The sequence below is a fragment of the Lacerta agilis genome, chromosome 1 (assembly GCF_009819535.1).
Source record: "Lacerta agilis isolate rLacAgi1 chromosome 1, rLacAgi1.pri, whole genome shotgun sequence".
Classification (NCBI taxonomy): Eukaryota; Metazoa; Chordata; class Lepidosauria; order Squamata; family Lacertidae; genus Lacerta; species Lacerta agilis.
Window position 1 is genome coordinate 84,271,670 of NC_046312.1, and position 21,255 is coordinate 84,292,924.

Genomic DNA, 21,255 nt, shown 5'->3' on the forward strand with positions numbered 1-21,255 from the left:
CCCAACCTCTGAGCGGTGCGAGATTCCAGGGTCTGGCTTTCTTGAAATGAGGGACAGCGGAGACTGTGGTGTCTTTATGATATATGGTTTATTTACACATATATACAATCTGAGCCCACGGTGGGGGGCTCACAGCATTAAAACCCCTAGAGGGTCTTGCTTCTCCCATAGCCACAGCCTTGGATTCTAGCAGAAATCAAGCATGGCTCTCTGGCTTCTGTCTGCTTCTAGCCCAGCTCACACACTTTCAACTCTGGCTATTGTTGTTTGCGCTACCAGCCGAAGGAGCAGAGGTGGATTTAGGGCAGCACAACCTAGCTCAGTTGGTTAGAGCATGGTGCTCCTAATGCCAAGGTTTCAGGTTTGATCCTTGTATGGGACAGCAGCCTATTACTGTGCTGCAGGGTGTTGAGAGATGTCATAAAACAGAGAATGCCGATAAGATGGGGATAAAGAACTTGTGGCCTTCCAGAGGTCACTGAACGTCAGCTCCCATCATCCCTGCCCTTTAGTCACACTGGCTGGGGGCTGATGGGAGCTGTAGTTCTACAACACCAGCAGGGTCACAGTGGTTTCCCACGCTAGTGTAGGAAGTGAGATCCCCTGCCCTCCCCCACGTGGCCTATGCTCCAGTGTTGAAACAGTGAACGGCTTCTGCATTCTGAAACAAAATCCTTATTCAGGTTCCTGTCATCCTTATTTAGCTACTTTACTTCCCACTGTGCAATGAATAAACTCCAAGATTCTGCACGATCTTTTGAGGAAGGATGGAGGGGAGGAAGACTGTTGGTTTCATCCATCCCTTTGTGCTACTTGCTTTGCCGTCATTTTTCTCTAGGTTTGAAATATGCCTTGTAACTGTCATCAACTGGCTGAATGCACAGGAATAGTGGAAGGCACCAGCTGAGGAACCCCCAAGGAAAGAAGGCTCAGAGTGGTGGTGGGACGACGATGAAGGAGAAGAGGGAGGAGACTGGGAGGAGAAAGCTGAAGAGGCAACAGGATTTAGTGAGAAGGGAGAGTCTGGGGCAGAGAGAAGTACAAAATCAGAAATGGAAGGAGTGGAGGAAGGCCAAGAGGCAGAGATGAGTTGGGCTGGTGAAGAAGCCAGGGTGTCTCCCCCTCCTGCTGCAAAAAGCTCCCCATCCCCCAAGTCTCCCAGGACCAGGAGAGGCATGAAGTGGGAGGAGCAAAGACAGGCATGCTGGTGTAGTCTCAGATTGCTCAGATTGGGAAAATCCCTGGAGAGGAGAGGATTTAGGCAGCTGTGGGAAGGCTGTGGGAGATCTTTTGTCTCTGCCACTGCCTTATAGGGGCAAGACCTACAGAAAAAGAGTTGCTGTGCTCATCTATCATTAGTCCTAGCATTCGTGTGCTAATTCTGTTTTTCTAATAAAGATTTAACTTCACCTACTCCATTGAGCTGTCCTGAACCTTCCAACTTTCAGCTTCATGTCCATGAGTTATAGCATTATGAGAGAGGGAGAAAAAAATTCTTTATCCTCTTTCCCCATGACTCACAAATTGTGCTATTTTTTTTATCAGGTCACCTCTTAGTTGTCTATTCTCTAAACTAAAAAGCCCCAAATGTTGCAACGTCTCCTTGCATGGGAGTTGTGCCATCTTCTGGAAAATTTTGGCTGCCTGCATTTGGCTTTCACATTTTTGCAAACCAGTCTTGTTGTGGTCCTCTTTCCCACAAAGGCGTGAGGGTAACACAATGACACAAATGGAAATGCACATGAAAATGGAATATGAATGTTCAGTAATGTAACTGGCCTTAGTGAATGAAGTTATCCTATTCTTTTGATCTTCATGTGATCATTGCTTGCATTTTGCATTCTATGGGTTTTGTAAACCACTCAGAAAGCTTGGTTGGAGGGTAAATCTGACAACATAAAATAGTGCTTTGTTTGCAAAAGAGGAATTATTTTGTTACATGGAAGATGGAGCAAGCTTTTCTTCTGCTCCAGAGGCTAAAACCCAAACCAATGGCTTCAAGTTACAAGAAAGGAGATTCCAACCGAACAACAGGAAGAACTTTCTGGCAGTAAGAGCTGTTCAATGGAGTGGAATGCAGTCTCTCAGAAGGTGGTGGACTTTCCTTCCTTCAAAGTTTCTAAGCAGAGGTTGGATGGCCATCTGTCATGTGCAATTAGTTGAGATTATTGGATTGCAAGGGATTGGACTAGATGACCCTCAGGTTCCCTTCCAATTCTACAATTCTACGATTCCAGGATCCTGCTCCTGTAACTTTTCAAGCAGCTTGATTTGTGGACATTTGGAGCTGATGGCATTTACCTCTGCACAATGAAAAGCTTTGCCTGATTTATTTTTGCCCATCAAGCTGTTCACAGAAAAGACAGAGAGTTCACCGAGGAGGTCCTTTCCTCCCTGGCCTGCTGATAACATTTGTAGGTAGAATAAGTCATGTGATTTCCAAGCTGAAGAACTGAGGGATTTTATGGTGTTTGTGTGGAAGAGGAATTATCCAGATTTCGCCTCACTTTGAGACACACAACTGCATTAGTCATCCATGAACAAACCTCGTATTCCTGGCACTCGTGTGTGCTCACTTCAATAGGAACATAATAATAATAATAATATTTTTTATTTGTACCCCGCCCATCTGGCTGGATTTCCCCAGCCACTCTGGGCGGCTTCCAACAAAAATCAGATACAAAAATATCACACATTAAAAACTTCCCTGAAAAGGGCTGCCTTCAGGTATTTCTGAAGGCCACTTCCTTGTTTAAAAGCAAACTTTCCCTGCCATGCCGCTACTCTCCATTAAGGCAGCAGGCCAAATTGAAAGCAAGCAGCCCCCATAATTAAATCATTATTTCTGTACTTGTGTTTTTACTGGTTTTTTTTTTTTTTTGAGAGAGAGATCCCTGTATGCAGATATAAGTGGGGAAACATTTACCTATTGAATTTCTGCTTGTCTCACAGGTGTTAAAAAGCCCAGGCACAACCTTAAAATGGAAGGAATGGTTGAGAGGCAGGGTGGTTAAAGAAGGGATAATGGAATAGACACTGGGCTAGGAAAATGGTGGCTTGTGGAGCTGGAGGGGGGGAAAAGGTTGAGTGGAGAATGTGAGATGTGCCCCAAAGGCCGCATAGATCCCAGTGACAGTGGGACTGGAAGGCTGTGTGCAATAGGCTGGGAAGAAGTGGATTACCAAGGGATCTTTTGAAGGCTGTGAACTATGGGGCAGAAAGCCAAAAGAGATTATTACCAACTATAGGTCCTAAAATAGGGTTGCCATATTTCAAACAGTGAAAATCCGGACAGAAAAGTTGTTGAGCTTTAAAATTGCAATAAAAATTGCAGTTTTTGAGCTATAGTCATTTGTACCTTGGAAATCGAACAGAATCCGTTCCAGAAGTCTGTTCGACTTCCAAAACGTTTGAAAACTCCAGTGCAGCTTCTGATTGGCTGCAGGAAGGTCCTGCAGCTAATCAGAAGCCGCAGAAGCCCCGGCGGACATTTGTCTTCCAAAAATTGTTCAAAAACCAGAGCACTCACTTCTGGGTTTTGATCGTTTGGGAGCCAATTTGTTCAGGAGCCAAGGCATTTGCGATCCAAGGTATGACTGGATTTTTATGGGAAAATGACAAAAAATGGCACTGCCAACATGAGCTGCCATACTGCCATATGTCCTGATTTTCCCGGACATTTTCCCAATTTCCGCCCAGACACTGCTGCTGACTGCAGTATGCCAGATATGTCCAGGAAATTCCGGATGTATGACAAAAAGGAGTCCTATACTTTTAGGCATAGGAGACTTCTGCCGATGGTGAAAAAGCTCAAAAAGGTTCAGAAAAGGCACCCAAACTGATTAAGAAGCAGGAGTAACTCTGGGGAGGCTATAAAGTTTTGGGATTTTTAGTTCAGAAAAAGTTGAGCAAGGTGTGGACATTGTAGAGGTTTATAAAAATGATGCATGGTATGATGAGAAGGCGGATGAACAGCTTTTCTCCTTCGCTCATAAAGCTAGAATGAAAAGTTATCCAATAAAATTGAATGATGGGAGATTCAGAACAGACAAAACGGATTACTTCTTCATACAGTGCAGTTAAACAATGCAGATTTCACTTCTACTCAGTGTGACAATGGCTATAAATCTATATGGCTTTAAAAGGAGGACAGACAAATTTGAGGAAGGCTAACCATGACTATTAGTAATTATGGCTGTATACTACCTCTAGTATCAGAGGCCGCATGCCTCAAAATGCCACTGGACTGGGATAGGTACCCGCCCCCTCATGTCCTCTCTGTGAGCTTCTGAGAGGCATATAGTTGGCCCTCTGGGAAGCAGGATGCTGTACAAGATCCAGAAAGGCTCTTCTGAAGACAACAAATTCCTAACAGAGGGGCAATGAGGACCATGACATTAAGTGAATGTCAAGTTCCTTGGGGAAGAGACCTGCCTTTTTTTGGTTCTCTGTAAAGCACCATGTAGGGACGCGGGTGGCACTGTGGGTTAAACCACAGAGCCTAGGGCTTGCCGATCAGAAGGTCGGCGGTTCGAATCCCCATGACGGGGTGAGCTCCCGTTGCTCGGTCCCTGCTCCTGCCAACCTAGCAGTTCGAAAGCACGTCAAAAGTGCAAGTAGATAAATAGGCGGGAAGGTAAACGGCGTTTCCGTGCGCTGCTCTGCTTTGCCAGAAGCCGCTTAGTCATGCTGGCCACATGACCCAGAAGCTGTACACCGGCTCCCTCGGCCAGTAAAGCGAGATGAGCGCCACAACCCCAGAGTCATCCGCGACTGGACCTAATGGTCAGGGGTCCCTTTACCTTTAACTAAAGCACCATGTACACTGATGGATGTGATGATAGCGGGTTATGGTAACAACTGCTTGCTGTTCATATAATGACTTCAGTGCTGCATTTTTATTGTGCAAAAGATTGTCTTGTATTACTGATTGCTTCAGTTTTTGCAAGCCACTTTGGATGCATGCTACAGAAAAGTGGGTACAAATAATAAATATAAATTTTGAAGTATTATTATGATTTTTTTAAATTCACAATTTAGATAGTTCTTTGGCTGCAGGCAGGCTACCAACTATGTACGGCTACACTAAGCTTTCAGCCAGGGCCGTCTCATCCATAGGGGCTGGTGGCGCACCGCGCCAGGGCCCCGGGCCTCCCAGGGGCGCCCCCCGCGAGCCCGCCGGCATACCAGCCGCCCCCTCCCCAACCCGCCCCCGCCCCCACGGGTGGGCAGGCGGGCGGGCTGAAAGCCAGCCGCCCTTGCCTCCCGGAGCCCCAGCTGGAGTGCTGGAAGGGCGCACAAAGCCCGCGCTGCTCCAGCGCCACGCCCCTCATCCCCCGCTCGACCACCCCCCCTCCTGAGGGGCGGCCAGTGCGGGAGGGAGGCGGGCGGAGAGGCGGCACGCCAGGGGCACCGAGGGATCGTTGCGCCACGGCGGCCGATCCCTCTAAGACGGCCCTGCTTTCAGCATATGGCTGTATATAAATGCGCATATACTTTTATAGCTCATATAAACGCAAACATTGATAGAGTTTGACAGGCCCGAGGCAGTCACTGACCCCTTTTCTTTGTTCTCATATTACACAAGGCCTTCACTAATGCAAACCTAAAGATCACATGGCAATAGCCTCTATTGAAATGAATTCCTTTTTGTTGAGTAAATATAATTGATGTTTGGGGGTGTTAATTTTCTTAAACCACAAGTATCCATTCCATCTGTACAAGAGCGTTATCTTTGATTCCAGAGAGCCCCGTTTCCTCCCTTGAAGAAACATAAATGGTTGCAAATTGTCTTTATCACATTGAGCTTATTTGTGAAGGAGGTTGAACACTGGCCTCACATGACGCTGAGTCATCATCTCAGTCACACCCCCAGTTCTCAGAACCTGTCCACCTCCTGTTTAAAGGGACAAGCTACACTCAAAGCTCACTGTGGAAAACAGATGGCAAGCATGCCCTTGCCACTGGTTCTTGTACCCACCATCTTATTATTGACTGGTTTTGATGAAGGTGGGCAGCTAAGTACTCCTCAGCAGGTTGGGTTTGGCCCCTGGACCATTCAATTAATGATTCCTAGCCTAGAAATACAAATATAGGTGAGCAAGTGAGCTATGTTTCATTTTGCTGTGAACATTGGTTTTTCTTCTAATATCTCCCAACTGTTCTCCTTTATTCTTCAAAGGGATCTTTCTTGGTTTATTATTGTGCCCTTCACAGCAGGTGTGGGGAACCTGTGGCCCTCCAGATGTCACTGAACAACAGCTCCCATCAGCCCCATCAAGCATGGCCAATTGCCAGGGACAATGGGAGTTGTGGTCCAGCAACTTATGGAGGACCAATGGTTCCCCACGCCCACTAAAAGAGGTTACAACAATGGTGTGGGAGGTATGTTTCCATAGTTTCATCCCACAACATTGGTGTAATGTTTAAAGGCCCAGCACAACGAGGCCATGTGCAGGTCCTTCCCACAGAATTGTTGCCCATCTGGGACCAGAGTGGCCACTGAGTTGAATCATTCAAAATGTTGAATGATTATCAAGCTTGAGGGACTGACTGTATGAAGGCCACGATGCCTACTAATATGCTGCTTTCTTTTGCAGCTGGAAAGGTTCTGGTTTCTCAACAGGCAAGAGAGAGGAAGGAAGGAGGATAGTGAGTTCAAAAGCAGCTTATTTTGCCCTCTGGAGTACAGATGTCAAGGCCTGGGGGGAAAGGGGGAAATTAGGCAAAAAAACCAAAACAAAAAAACCAACCCTGCCTCATAACTCTCATCCAGGGTGACTGAGTAAGAGCAGAGCAAGATGAAATGGGTGTCTGCCCTGTAATTCTGAGGAGCAGAGAGGAGTTGCCCAAAACATAGGTGATCAGAGGGACATAGCAATGTTTTCAGGGAAGTTTTTCATTTTCATGTTTTGTTTTTTAAACAGCATGGTGGCCAGTGCTGAAATGGCACCCCTGCTTCAAGGATGCAACACCAAAGGAAAACATGAGAAATGGGTTACAACTCTTGTGTTTATTACACTAAAACACACTGTAAGAATCCCTGTTAGCTACGGGTTACTGCGCGTAGGGAATCAAATACCACCATTAGTAGTATCATCATTTATCTATGGGTGGCTGAGGGCTATCCCTGTACACTGCTTTTCCTATTCTGCATTTTTGTACAGAAATCATTTTCAGACAAACAAACAAACAAACAAACAAACAAACAAACAAACAAACAAACATCCCTTTATGGAACAATTACCAAGGGTTTTAATGTTTTGGTGCATGTTTAAATGTTGTAACTTCTAATAGTTATTTAAACAAAAAAACAAAAACAAAATTGTGTTTGATGGGGATCTTGCTATTTACATGTTTCAAATGTAAAGGTTGGGTCCCTACAGATGTAACTGGAAAAAAGGCCTGCCTGAGTGAGAATTACTGGCTCTTAATGTTGACAGATATACTAGAAACAGAGCAAATGTCAGCTGAGCCACCTTTTCCATCTCCTTCCATTCTTCGGGAGGGGTATCTACTTCTTGGTGTTTTTTTTTAGACCACTTGCAGATTTATCTGAATTAACGTTTGTTTGATACCTTATTCAAGGTTTGACTCAGATATATCAATGAGCAGGTGTGAGCCATTGGTTCGTACAGTCACACCTACCTTTTCTCACCTCCTACCCTCCTGCCGAAGGAGAGGAGATGATAAGTTTCTAGCTGCAATAAACAGTAGCTTCCCACTTTTGACCGTAGTTTTCAGTTACATCTGAATCAGGCCAGTGTATCTTCTTCCACAGCCATTAGTTGTTCCTCCATGCAGAAGTCTACATATTTGGACGCACCTTTTAAATTCTTCGTTTTCAATAATGGGGGGGGGACTTTATCTTATCAATTTTCTAGCAATTGATTCAATTATTTATTGGCTGAGCTTTCATCTCTAAAGCCAAAATTTTAAATTCAGAGAAGTCTGTTATAAAGTTTAACTCCTGCCTTCTTCTTTTTTCATTTTTAAGGATACATTTGATCCAAAATGTCACATTCTGGAGGTTTTCCACCACTTCCCACTTTGCAGACTTGCCAGCTCTGTGCTGGTTGTGGAAATGCTAGTGTTTTCAGTTCCTACACCCAGCAGCACTCCTAACACCCTTCGGGAAGCAGCGTGTCTCAGGACTGTGTCTCTGCTCTGGACGCAGCAGTAGTCACCATGCACCCCTTTGGGCAGGGCATGCCCCCAGCAACTTCCAAAAACAGTTCCTGCAAACCCCAGTGTCATTCTCTGAGTCTTTATTCTTCTGCTGGAATAGTTTAGACGTGGCTGCGAAAGGGGCTGGGCTTGTTGGATGACCGAAACGACCTGCACGGCGGGCGCTCCGCTGAAAAGGGGGCAAAGAACTCCGCAGCAAAGGTGATCACGTCATCGGGCTTGCGAAGGAGCAGCAGCTGTAAGAAATCTGCCAACAGTGCACGGAGCTCTGGGTGGCGACGCACATAGGTGGCATGGCTTGCTTGCAGCTCCTCCTGAAGGGAGGAAACCAAACCACGGTTAGAGGAGGGGCTCTCAGGTTGTTGCTCTATCCAGTTTGGTGCCCTACCAAAGTACTTTAAGTAAAACTATATGTATTTGGAGGCCCACTAATTGACCCTTGGCAACAACTGGCACATTTTAAGGGGGTAGGCAAGACTCTAGCTGCCACACAACTCACCTTTCTGTCTAAGAACTGGGAATACAGCTGCACATCCTCTTCCCAATCCAGCGGGATTTTCTCGAAGACTGGACGAGGGTCTGGTTCATCTGGGAAGAGGTGGAAATTGAAGCAGAGAGTTAGGAACATGGGGATTAGAGATAGATGTCCATCACATACTAGAAATAAATAAATAAATAAATAAATAAATAAATAAATAAATAGTGCAATTAAATTTCAATCCATGCCCAAATGAAAGAGAATGCATTTCGGCCATTTTGCCCAAGTTAGTTGATTCACTCCCAGATGCTGTCCCCAGTGGAGGCCAACACAGATCCTGGGCCTCTCCAGACTGGTGTTTTGTTGTGGGTGTATCCTGCAACGTGTTCTTGACACAATAATAGTGTGTTAGTGGTGGATTTAGTCTACATTAGTTTGCTCTGGGATACTTCCCCAATTGCTATCATGTTTTTGCTTTCCAAAGGGGCAATAGCACAACAGAACCAAAGCAAAAATAAACCAGAGCATTTGTAGTATAAAAAAGGTATGAAAATTCAGCAGGAGGTTATGGGAGATGCACTGCTTGGAAATGAAGCAGCGTGACCACCCCAAAACCTTTGCAGGCACAAACAGTATTGAAAGCAGATGTGACCATCTCAATTGCAGATCATCACAAATGTCCAATGAAAAAAGGATGTCTGGAGGGGGTTCAACTACCAAATTCCCCAATTGCCTCTGGTGACCATTCCCAACCGCTGACGGGGTGGAGGGAGGGAAATTTCGCAGACTCCTGCCTTTTACCTGTGTCAATCAGAATGGGCATCTGCAGGATCACCATGGTGGCCGGGGATCCAACCTGGACACGGCGAGATAAATGCCTGGGTGGGGGAGGCAAGAAGGAAAACTAGCCAGCTGGACCCTCCCGTATTTGCCTGGGAACTGTAAGAGATAGGCAGAGGCCGCAGGACTGTGGCTGCATGGGACTCTGGTGCCTTCATGATGTGCTGTGAATGGACCATCATGAGGCATGCCAGGCCTAGGAACGGGAACTTCTCCTGCCATTACATATGCGTTTCTTTTAGTTAATCAACTGACAAATGTATCTTGGTGGATACTGAAGATGCAAACATCTTCTGTATCCTCTTCTCCTCCCCACATTTTGCATGTCATTTTGAATACGGAATGTAACTGAGTTGTTTCATGTATGGTTCTTAGGGCGGAATAAGGGAGGGAGAGACAGGCAATTTAGTACACACAACCTGTGTACTGTGAGAGTGGAAATAAAGAACTTGGTTACCTTGCATTCACTCAATGTATTTGTAATAATAATAATAATAATAATAATAATAATAATAATAATAGGGTTTTTTTAAAATAAAAAAGCACTGGCATTCAAAGGAAACCAGGCTGCGCTAGGAAACCTACAGTAAGAATGCTGTTGAAAAGACTGTCAGAAGCTATTCTAGGTCAGAGGGAGTGAGCCACATTGCCTGCAAGGAAGGGCTGGGCACAAGCGATCGCACTGGGGCCTCCTTACCCATCCGATAGGAAGTAGAACTGCCAGCAAAGGGGGACCTCGTCCACGGAGTGCACAGCTCTCTCGATGACAAACACCTCCACCTCCTCTTTGCCCACTTTCTGCTTCTGGACACCCAGGTTCCTCTGGGAAGGGAATTGAAGAACGAGAAAGGTGAGTAAAAACGGTGCTGCTGGTGAGGCAGCAAAGCCTTGTTCTCTCCTGCTAGCATATAGTTAACTTTAGACAGTCATCTGGCCTACATGTTTTGGTCAAATCTTCACTTGGAAACCTTCGCCAGTAGCTGGATGGGTCAGCACAATATGTGCTGTAACACTGGTCTACTGGCCCTTCCTGAGACAAACTTCCTCATACATTGCCAACACCGGCAGGGTGCCCCACCAGACACACTCACATAGGTGCAGGGGCAGATGTGCTGGTCAATGCCAAATGCGAGGAAAATGGCATCCTGTGGTACGGCTTGCCTCCTGGCCATCACCCGCATCACCAGGAAGTTGGCAGACTCTGAGACTAGACCATGAAGCTGTGCACGTTTGTAAGAAAATGTGTCAACGTGGATCTCTTCCTGCGAGAGAGAATAGAGGAAAGACATTTTCACCAAATCCAAGACAACAACAGGTCATTATGGGGAAATTGTTTGGGGACTTATAGATGGCACTCCTTGGCGCTTCAAGACAAGCTTAGCCATTCGTGGGACAAGAATGGGAAACCGTGATCTTGCTGCCCTTTGTCATCTGACTGTTATGAGGGCAAGTACAGCATAGTGGTGAAGAGTTGGGAAGTCCTCAGTTCAAATCAGATCTCAGCTGCAAATTCACTAGGTGGCATTTGGTACTAAGCATGACTCCTTTGACCTCAGACCAGCTCACATCTGCAACATGAGGACAATGCTGCTCTTCTTAGTGGGCTGGTGTAAGTACTGAGATAATGAAGGTGGAGGGTTTGGAAATGTGCAATATAAATGTTGTTCCGGGAGATGATCTGAAGCCACATGCTCCGGAGATCTGGATCTGTTTGGTGTCCAGAGGCCACCTGCCTTGAATTCCATCATGGAAGAAAGAAGGGGTATAAAGGCAACACATAAATATAGTATGCCATATTGCTGTTTGTCTATTTAGAATACTTAACAGGGTGCAAATTGCTTTACAAGCCTTGCAACAAGGCTAGACTCCAAGATAGTTAGACTACAAAATAGTGGAAAGTAACAATCTCATAGTATGTTAATCCCTGATGACAACCAGTGGAACAAGTTGTTATAGATAACATTCAAGGACAGTAGCTAGGAATGCTTGAGGGATACAGTATTTGCGTAACTAAGTATGAACTAACCAGATTCAGACCTTCCAGTGTTATAAATAATCCTAGCACCACAGGGACATTGTGTTTTTTCTGTTCCCGAACCTAGATTTGAATGTAATCTTTATTTCAGGATCTTCTGTAAACTGCTTATAAAGTGGGAAATAAATATTCTAAATGAATAAGTAATGTGTCAGTCAGAATTCACTTCTTGGTTGTTCCCATGTAGTTCTCATTCAACAACAGCCACAATCAAAATTCATTTTAAAACACGTTTTAAAATGCACTTAGAAGCTTGTATTTTGAGGGAGGGGGAATGTTTAAAAATAAGTATTATGTAAAATACAATTTTGGTTGTGTGGATTTAATAGGGAAATCACGCTGGAATGGACTTCTAGGTGAACAGACATGAAAGTGGCATGGATTTGAATTACTAGTGTGATTATTTCCCTTAACCTAGAGAGGGAGGGAGTTGGGCTTGACTTTCTAAATCCTTTCAGAAGGATCAAAATTTACTCACATCTCTTTCCACCACAGTTTTGCTCACAAAAATCTGGTCTTGGCGTCTCACCACATGGGTCCTGGTTTCCACTGGGTGCTCCCTGAACTGCAGAAAAGAGTAAGTACAACAAGATGGTACCTCCATGCCAGACAGATGAGTTTTTTTTTATTTTTACCCAGGAGTACCGGTACTTATGTCTAAGCCCTTTGTCCCTCTAGTGCAGAGGTGGGGAACCTCTGGCCCAAGGCCTAATTATGGGTCCCAGTTTGGCCAGGTGTTTAGATGTTATCTTGCATCCAGGTAGCCATGGTGAAGGGGACACAAACAAGATATTTACCCTCACACTTTCCTTTGTGTGCTGCTCCACAGTTTCCAATTTCTTTGTTACATATCCTGATAAAGAAAGAGATAAAGGTTTAAAAAACAAACAGTTAAAGGTTATGCCACCTAAACACTCCCTGCAAGCCCAGGTTGCCTCTTTGTCCCTCTTTCTTACCCTTGAAAATACTCCAGTTTTCACCAAGTGTTCCTGAAGCTGCCTACCTTTCTTGGAATTTTGCTGAAGTTGTGTCTGATAGCTGCTAGAAAACCACTGTGACAGCTGCCAAACTTACTGTGACTGGGTTGATTCTACACTAGCTGTTTTCTCTGGAATGGATATCATTCCTTCACTCTATTTTTTATGGAGGATCCAGATGATTTCTCTTCCAAACAGTTGCATTCCGGTGTTTTCTGTGCTGTCATCCTGACTTGCCATTTCTGTGCTGCCAGCCCAACCTAATTTGTGTCATTTCTTTGTTTGCTTAAGATGCGATTGTAATACTACTCTGTCCAATGCCATGAAATGGCAAAGCACTACTGATGCATCTCAGGGAAGAGTGGTCTGTTTTTGGTGAAGACGCTCTTTTCTGCATTCTCTGCCTAGTTGCTCTTCCAGGGAGACAAGCAGCTCAACTGAGGTGTTTGAAGGAGAGCAGAAGGTTCTAAGCACTAGCCTTGTACTAGCTCTCAGATCCAAACAAAACATATTTGCGCAAGAAAAACACAATGACTAGTATTGTGCATGAACTACTTAAATCTCATTCGTTTCAATGGGTTTTAGGCAGTCTACCAAAACACAACATCAAAAAAACTAAGATCATGGCCACTGGTCCCATCACCTCCTGGCAAATAGAAGGGGAAGAAATGGAGGCAGTGAGAGATTTTACTTTCTTGGGCTCCATGATCACTGCACATGGTGACAGCAGTCATGAAATTAAAAGACGCCTGCTTCTTGGGAGGAAAGCAATGACAAACCTAGACAGCATCTTAAAAAGCAGAGAATCACCTTGCCGACAAAGGTCCGTATAGTTAAAGCTATGGTTTTCCCAGTAGTAATGTATGGAAGTGAGAGTTGGACCATAAAGAAGGCTGATCGCCGAAGAATTGATGCTTTTGAATTATGGTGCTGGAGGAGACTCTTGAGAGTCCCATGGACTGCAAAAAGATCAAACTTATCCATCCTTAAAGAAATCAGCTCACTGGAAGGACAGATCCTGAAGTTGAGGCTCCAGCACTTTGGCCACCTCATGAGAAGAGAAGACTCCTTAGAAAAGACCCTGATGTTGGGAAAGATGGAGGGCACAAGGAGAAGGGGACGACAGAGGATGAGATGGTTGGACGGTGTTCTCGAAGCGACTGGCATGAGTTTGGCCAAACTGCGGGAGGCAGTGAAAGATAGGCGTGCCTGGCGTGTTCTGGTCCATGGGGTCACAAAGAGTTGGACACGACTGAACGACTGAACAACAACAACAACAACAACAACCAAAACATGTGATTGCTTGGGGGAGTGGGTGTGAATGCACAAATAATACTCTGTGTCTTTTATTCAACATATACCAGCTGCATTAAGAAGATAAAATAAAAATTAAACACATATTGTTAGTGACAAGGGAATAGCTGGGAGAAGGAACAGCAGTGTGGTGTAGTGGTTAGAGTGCCTGGGAAACTGGGGTTCTGGTCCCCACTTAGCTATGAAGCACACATAGTGACCTCAGGCGGTTGTTGTGAGGATAAAATGGGGAGAGGGAAGACCATGTATACCACCTTGAGCTCATTCGAGGGAAGGTGGGAAAGAAATGTCCTAAATAAGTACATCACAAAATTAGGAGGTCTTTGCTGATTGAAGGTTGCAATTCTGAACAAGTTTCACAGCCCATGCGTCCCATTAAATGAAGTGGGAATAATTTTAAAGATCGTAGAGCCTTGCTTATAGTACGGTTGCCATATTTCAAAAAGCGAAAATCCAGCCAGAAAAGTTGTTTAGCTTCTTTGGCAAAATCTCAAAAAATAAATTTTAAAAATGAAGTTTTGGAGCTATTTTTAAGGGAAATTGCCCAAAGTGATACTGCTGACATGGGTTGCCATATGTCCAGATTTTCCTAGACGCTTCAGCGGGTTCTGCCCTGACACTGCTTCCAACAGGCGATTGCTGGTTATGTCCGGGAAATTCCGGACGTATGACAAAATTAGCTTATAGGAACAGGAATTGTAGGGCCTTATTGGGGATATAGCAGAATATTAAGTGCTGTATCCACAGTGTGTGGCTGGAACCTTGCTCAGCTTTTTCTTCCCTTGGGTCTAAAACAGTTATCAGACTAAGGAAGCATGACACTAGGAACCCAAAATGACTGTATTCACTTGCTACAAATACTCTATGGTTAAATCTCTTCTCCTCATGCTATAGCTCCATCTCTGCATCCATAGTTTCAAGGTCCCATATCACCAGTTGTATAATCTGAGGGCTGAAGGCTGTTATTTGGACACAGGAGTAGGCCAACTCTCTCCCTTCTCCATAACACCACCCTCCTCCTGCCAAATTATTGCAGTGAAGTTACCTGTAATGGACGTTGTGCAAGGGATGCCATCAATGGTCCCCTTGCTGCTGGCACGGACCAGGTACACGTCTTCTTCGTCCCAGTCATCTGGTGAATAGCTGGTCTCCTCCACTGAGATGGTGAATGTTCCTAGAGTCTCTCCACTCTCCGAGATGGCAACCAGCGATTCCCCAAAAACGCAGTACTTTATCTCTTTCAGTTCTGTGAGATAAGAGAGTAGAACATTATCATTTGGGGGAAACACAGAGAGAAAAGCCTGTTCCCACACAGAATGGGAAAATGTCCCCCAAGAACAGAAACCAGTTGGTGGTGGTGGATGCAGAGTATTTTGGCGACAAGGGTAGACCCAACCCTAAAACTCATGAGCAGAGACCTAATATCAAACCCGGTTCTATATGGAAGTGTTTAACTGAAAAGCTGAAGGAATGAGTCCACTAAGTTTGGAGTCATCTGGGTCATATTGACCTCCTTTCTCCCTGGCTTGTCCCCAAGGCCTGCCAGTTGCTTGCCTGTGACGTGCCTGGTGTTTTGTCCATGATCTATTACAGCATTTGAGAGGATGGTCAGTCAGGGAAAGGCATGGGGGAAATGGGCTGCATTCCAGGGCCCACATGCCAATGGTGCCCAGGGACAGAGGCAAAAGCGAGCAAAGCAACGTGTGAATTTTACCTTTGTATAGTAGACTACTTCTTACCTGTGCTCACACTCCCCTCTCTGTCCTGCATCCAGACAAGCAAGAAGCATTGTCTGTGGGGTGTGATCCATGAGAGGCAGTAAAGTACAACATTTCTTGTGATGCTGGAGAAGACATGCAAGGGAATGTTTGGTCCAGCCAGTCGAAACTTCATGTTCCTTCTGGCTGGAGCATCCTTCCTTTTGCATGTGATAGAAGGTAGGCATGACCTAACCTGTCCAGGGAACAAAAGGATGAGTGACACAGCACACCTCCCTCTTTTTTTGACTTCCTTCTTTGTTTGACCAGCTTCTAGCTAGGACTGCTCTGCTAGCTCTCAGTTAGCAGAAGCACTGGGATTATTCCCCCATATGGGGTAGATCCGCATGTACATATTTGTAACTAAGTCTGCCTTCAGGAATCCAACTGTGAACTGATGTGAGTAAACTTCTTTTATTGACTTCGAATAAGATTGTCGTGTCTTTATTCTTTTAAGAGGGATTCAAGGGAATTTACTGGGAACATACAATTCAATCTGAGACAGATTGAATTGTATAATAGTGAAAGGCTCACATGAGTCTGCAACCAGCTATCTGCTGCGCATATAAAAGGGGCAAATGTAACTCTGCTGCATAAAGGAACTTGCTAGTGCATGTTAGGAAGGATATTAATAAACAATATATCCTCTTCTGCCACCCTGAACATTCCCATATTGTCTGAGGTTGAGGACATATTCCAGTGAGGGAAAAGCTCTTAAGGATGGTGCAGTTCAGGGCTGGTGAGGGATGTGGCCTGGAGAGAAGGGAAAGGGCTCTGGGGAAAGTCCTGAGGGTCAGACAAAGAAGCCTGCATTTGGCTCCATGCCCTGAAGTTCCCCCATCCCAGCCCTGGAACAAAGCCTGTATCATGTCTAAAAGGTGGCTCACAAAATTGGCTGTTTAAGATAGGAAACTTGGTTTTGCCTTAGGAGTTAGCAGGAAACTTGCTGATACAATCATGTCCACTCTGATCAATAGTGTTCCTTAATGGTTTGGAACTGAGGAAACTAGACACGACACTAAACACTGGGAATATTCCTATTCCATTTTGTTTTCTAATAATAGCAGGTGCAGGGGGACCCCCACCCCAATTTTCATTGGGACTGCAGCATGCAGACAGGGGATCTTTTACTCCCCCCTGTTGAAATCCCAGTGAAAATGCCATCCTGATATTGCCCCCAGTGTGGAGTGGGGAAATTCATTGCAACTGCAGCTGGGTGGCAGGATAGGGAGAGGTTTAAACCTCCTCCATGTCTTCTGCAATACCAATACCCCCCCCCCCCCCGCCCCTCAGTGGCTGCTATGAAGAAAAAGAAAAAAAAGTTTTTTCCAGTGGTGCTTTAGTCTCAGTCTACTTTGGCCCTAAGACTCCTATATCTTCAAAGGTTGATAGTGAAAAAGCTCCTGGCTGTCAGCACCCCTCCCTTACACAGGGGAGAACAGGGTAGGAGAGCCTCCCCCCCCCTCCTCAAAAGGGGCACCCACCAATGAGCGAAAGGAATTCCACTGCCCCTTTGTTGGCAGCTGGGAGTTTCGGTATTGGCACCTCCTTCGGCACCTCGTCTGAGGTCTTCTTTTGCATTGTGGAGAGATGAGGACTTAAAGCCTTGGAACAGGTGGATGTGGAAGAGGATGCTTCCCAGAGGTCTGCTGTGAGGAAATCTGGAAGAAGAAGGGGGGGGAGGATATGGATGATGAAAGCAGACTGGATGCAAACCCTGCCTGCAATACATTAGCTGGAGTGGACATAGCCAGCCACATACTGTGTGAGATAAGGGGAGTAGTCCCAGCCTGCCATACTGTTTCAATTTATTTTGATGATACACGGTATACAAGGGAGAGTCACAGTGAAGAATTCAGCGTGAAACCAACACCAGAAATAACTAAGCTAATATGTCCAAGACATGGGGATCTGCCATTTGCGCATTCAGGTGCTGTGTGAGCCCACAATCCCACAGGGCATCGCTGACCAAAAGACGACTCGTGATGACACTGTATGGTTTGAATTTAGGCCACAACGTTACTGATTACAGCTGTAAGGAGTTTGGTGAAGGCATTGGGTTGTAACTGACCTCAACCAACCTGTCTGCTGGATGATCGACCAAGGGGTCGAACAAATGTTGAGGAGACCCTATGGCTTGCATCAAATAGGTGCTACTCCACAAGGAGTGACATGGCCCTAGCCCCCTGCATGGGCATCCGGACAAAAGCACCTCCTCACGGACCCCTTTAACAGGATTGCCGTATTCCCTCAGGGGCAATGCACATTTCCCATTATTCCCACCAACCTCCCAGGCTATAAACACCACAAACTTTTTGAAAATGAAAGCTAGGAATCAGGACCAGCTAATGGGCCCTGCATAACATGTCTAAAAGCCAGATATCCAGGCAAAGCGATGGCTCTTATTGTGCTGCGCTTCGTGACGTCTCCTTGGGTGCTAAGACAGATCTCTAGGGTCAAGCTTTTTGCAGGCTCTTCCCAGAGAATAGTAGGAAGGGTGAGGGCCATCTTCACTCTTCCCATGGAACTCTGAGAAAAGTAGTCCTTCGAAGGGTCTTTAACAGAGAATTCTCACCAAGCTACAATTTTCAGGATTCTTTGGGGAAAGCCTGTTCTGTACAAGTAACAGGTGGGTAGCCGTGTTGGTCTGCCATAGTCAAAACAAAATTTTCTGTACAAGTAAGGAATCGGTCTTGCAGTGGGGCAGTCCCTATGCTGCAACTCCCTGCACACTGGTATTTGGCAGACACCTTTGCTATATTGTCTACAGCGCCTTCTAAAAACCTTTTTGCTTAGGCAAGCCTAAGCCAGAAAGGTAGGGTCAGCATTTTAATTGGTAATTCCCTTTTATATTTCATAACATATATTTTAACCAGTGATTTTATGAATACTTTTTAATGGATCAACTCATTTTTAACTTCTGATTACCGGTAATTTAATGTCTAATGTTTTATGCGAAGCATCTACAGTACAGGTTTTGACAATTAAGTGGTAGACAAAATTTAACAATTTAAAATAAACAAATGGCACTTAAATTTATATAAGGTATGTGCTTTCTCTGCCTTTTTCTCATTGAAACTACCTCCTTTTCTTTTAATAATACTTGGATGGCTCCCAGCCTGGCAATCAATTAATCAATAAAGCATTTGTATAAATTTGGGAGAATATCGGCTGCAAAGCCCCCTCCCTATTTCCTTCCACTCACTTGTCCTCCGTCCTTCTGTACAGCATCCTGATGTAGCACCAAAGCCCCTCCACCCTCATCAATGGATGCCTTAAATGCTAACCCCAGTTGCATCCATCCCAGTTATTTCCTCCCCACCCATCGGCTTCCCAGGATGGGGATAAATTTAGAGAAATGAGTGGAAGTCAGCTTCATGTTAGACCTGAAGCCTCCCACTCTAGACTCACTGCGGGTTTTTTTTTCTGTCCTTCCACAGTGAGGTTGCAATGTATTCACTGGTTTCCGCAGTAACAGCCTTCCTTCCCGCCTCTTAAAGGGACAGCATGAGTTGGCAGCATTGAGAGAAGCTTTTCACAGGATTCTAGCATGCACGGAATTCTAACAGGGAAGAACACAAAGGGAGAGAAGGCATGAGCTGGGAATTAGGAACAGGCGATAAGAATATGAAAGGTATAGTCGTGGAGTTCTGTTTTCAATGGCCTGCACAACCAAACAAGGCATGTCTACATACACCATCCTTTGCACAATATTCTCACACTTCCTGATCCAATGACAGTATAATGACTGCGTGTAATGGCTGAGGAGGAAGAACAGCTCAGCAACAGGAAAGACCTTGCTGAACATAGATAGGGGGAACAAAGAGCTCCAAATGTTGCTTTAGAAAAGCAAAATTAAATTAGTGGTGTTTTACACACAAACACACACACACACACATGCCGGACTGTGAGTTATGGATAGCCTTGCTTCTGTTCTTCTTCATTTATTGCTGGCGAAGTACCCCTGCATTGGGGTCACACAATTAGTGAATTAGCCACCAGAGGGATACCTTAACAAGGAAGCTCACAAAATACAGTACAGTGGGCATGTTTTGTTACTGTAGTAGAAAAATGGTGCAATGGCACCCCTGGCATGCATGTAGTCACATTCCATAAAACCATCACAGTAGCAAAGGACTCAGCATCTGATGGCATTTGTGTATTAGTTGAATCAAACAAAATCTTATGGGGGAAGTATCACATTTTCCTAAGTGCAAAACATGGCACTTTTGAGGACTTAGGACATGCAGAGTCCCAGGCACAGATGTTACACAAGAATATAACATACAGATAAGTTCTAAGCAGAAGAGTAACTCATCACTGTGACTAATGAAAAAGAGTTCTATGAATAAACTGGTTCTTCTTTGGGAGTAGGACACTTCAGTGAAGAACTTTTAACAGCATCATGTCCATCTCTCTGTCATCTTAAACACTTTCCCCCCAATGGTTAACAAATCTGGCTTTTCTTGCAACATTATTCAATGCTAACCCAGTATTTTAGGGGAGCAGGTGGCGCTGTGGTCTAAACCACTGAGCCTCTTGGGCTTGCCGATGCGAAGGTCAGTGGTTCAAATCCACACAACAGGGTGAGCTTCCGTTGCTCTATCCCAGTTTCTGCCAACCTAGCAGTTTGAAAGCATACCAGTGCAAGTAGAAAAACAGGTACCACTGTGGTGGGAAGGTAAACAGCGTTTCTGTGCACTTTGGGACTCGTCACGGTGTCCTGTTGTGCCAGAAGTGGTTTAGTCATGCTGGCCATGACCTGGAAAGCTGTCTGTGGACAAACGGCGGGTCCCTCGGCCTGAAGCGAGATGAGCACTGCACCCCATAGTCACCTTTGAGGTCCTTTACCTTTACCATTTACCTAATCCAGTATTGTAAACTTTTTCAGAATTTCAGTTCATCCTTATGAATGGAAAGTTATTAGGGCCAACACAAGAGAACTAGTAAGGTAAAGGTAAAGGGTCCAGTCATGGACAACTCTGGGGTTTATTGGCCGAGGGAGCCAGCATACAGCTTCCAGGTCATGTGGCCAGCATGACTAAGCTGCTTCTGGCGAACCAGAGCAGCACACGGAAACTCCATTTACCTTCCCGGTGGAGTGGTACCTATTTATCTACTTGCACTTTGACGAGAGCTCACCCCGTTGTGGGGATTCGAACCGCCGACCTTCTGATCGGCAAGCCCTAGGCTCTGTGGTTTAACCCACAGCGCCACCCACGTCCCAATAGAACTAGTATCCTATCAGAAAAAATGGTACAGCTGGAGGATACTTCTAGCATTACACAGATAGTTTATATATAAACAGCTGGTTGTTATACATACTGTTTGTTAAGTTACTTTAGATACAGTTGGAGGGAGAAAGTTGTCCTGAAACATCAGACTCTGCATCCCCACATGGACATTTGCCAAATGAATCCATTATCAACCCCTATTTATATATTCAGTCTCCTTTTTTTCCATTCCTGTACTGTACTTTGCTTTCTGTCTCTCCATCTTTTATTCTTTATGTTTTGTCCACTATGTCCCAAAGCAAAAATCTAACTACAGCCAGTTCAACCATGTCCTCTCTGCCTTCAGGTGAGATTGGATTACTGTCAATGCTGCAAGTCAAGCACACGCCTGGAGGCACCTTGGTTAAATGAGGGAGGAAGAAGCCCTAAACTT

At 45.1% G+C, this 21,255-nt stretch overlaps 1 protein-coding gene across 1 annotated transcript; it reads right to left on the minus strand.

The window, feature by feature from the left end:
• Positions 1-8,239: 8,239 nt before the first annotated feature.
• On the minus strand, positions 8,240-19,011 carry CATIP (ciliogenesis associated TTC17 interacting protein). The gene is made up of 10 exons (XM_033161071.1): positions 18,794-19,011; positions 17,073-17,249; positions 14,877-15,077; positions 12,338-12,393; positions 12,019-12,105; positions 10,597-10,767; positions 10,203-10,327; positions 9,467-9,543; positions 8,687-8,775; positions 8,240-8,501 (listed from the first exon to the last, which is right to left on the minus strand). The coding sequence occupies exons 2-10, from the start codon at positions 17,167-17,169 to the stop codon at positions 8,289-8,291; spliced, it is 1,116 nt and encodes a 371-aa protein (XP_033016962.1). The 5' UTR covers positions 17,170-17,249; positions 18,794-19,011; the 3' UTR covers positions 8,240-8,288.
• Positions 19,012-21,255: the final 2,244 nt, after the last annotated feature.

Coding starts and splice junctions, on each gene's coding strand:
- CATIP (XM_033161071.1), bottom strand. CDS start 17,169: ATGCAAAAGAAGACCTCAGACGAGGTGCCGAAGGAGGTGCCAATACCG. Junction 12,106..12,337: donor ACACAAAGGAAAGTGTGAGG/GTAAATATCTTG, acceptor TCTTTTCTGCAG/TTCAGGGAGCACCCAGTGGA. Junction 8,502..8,686: donor CCCAGTTCTTAGACAGAAAG/GTGAGTTGTGTG, acceptor TCCTCCCTTCAG/GAGGAGCTGCAAGCAAGCCA.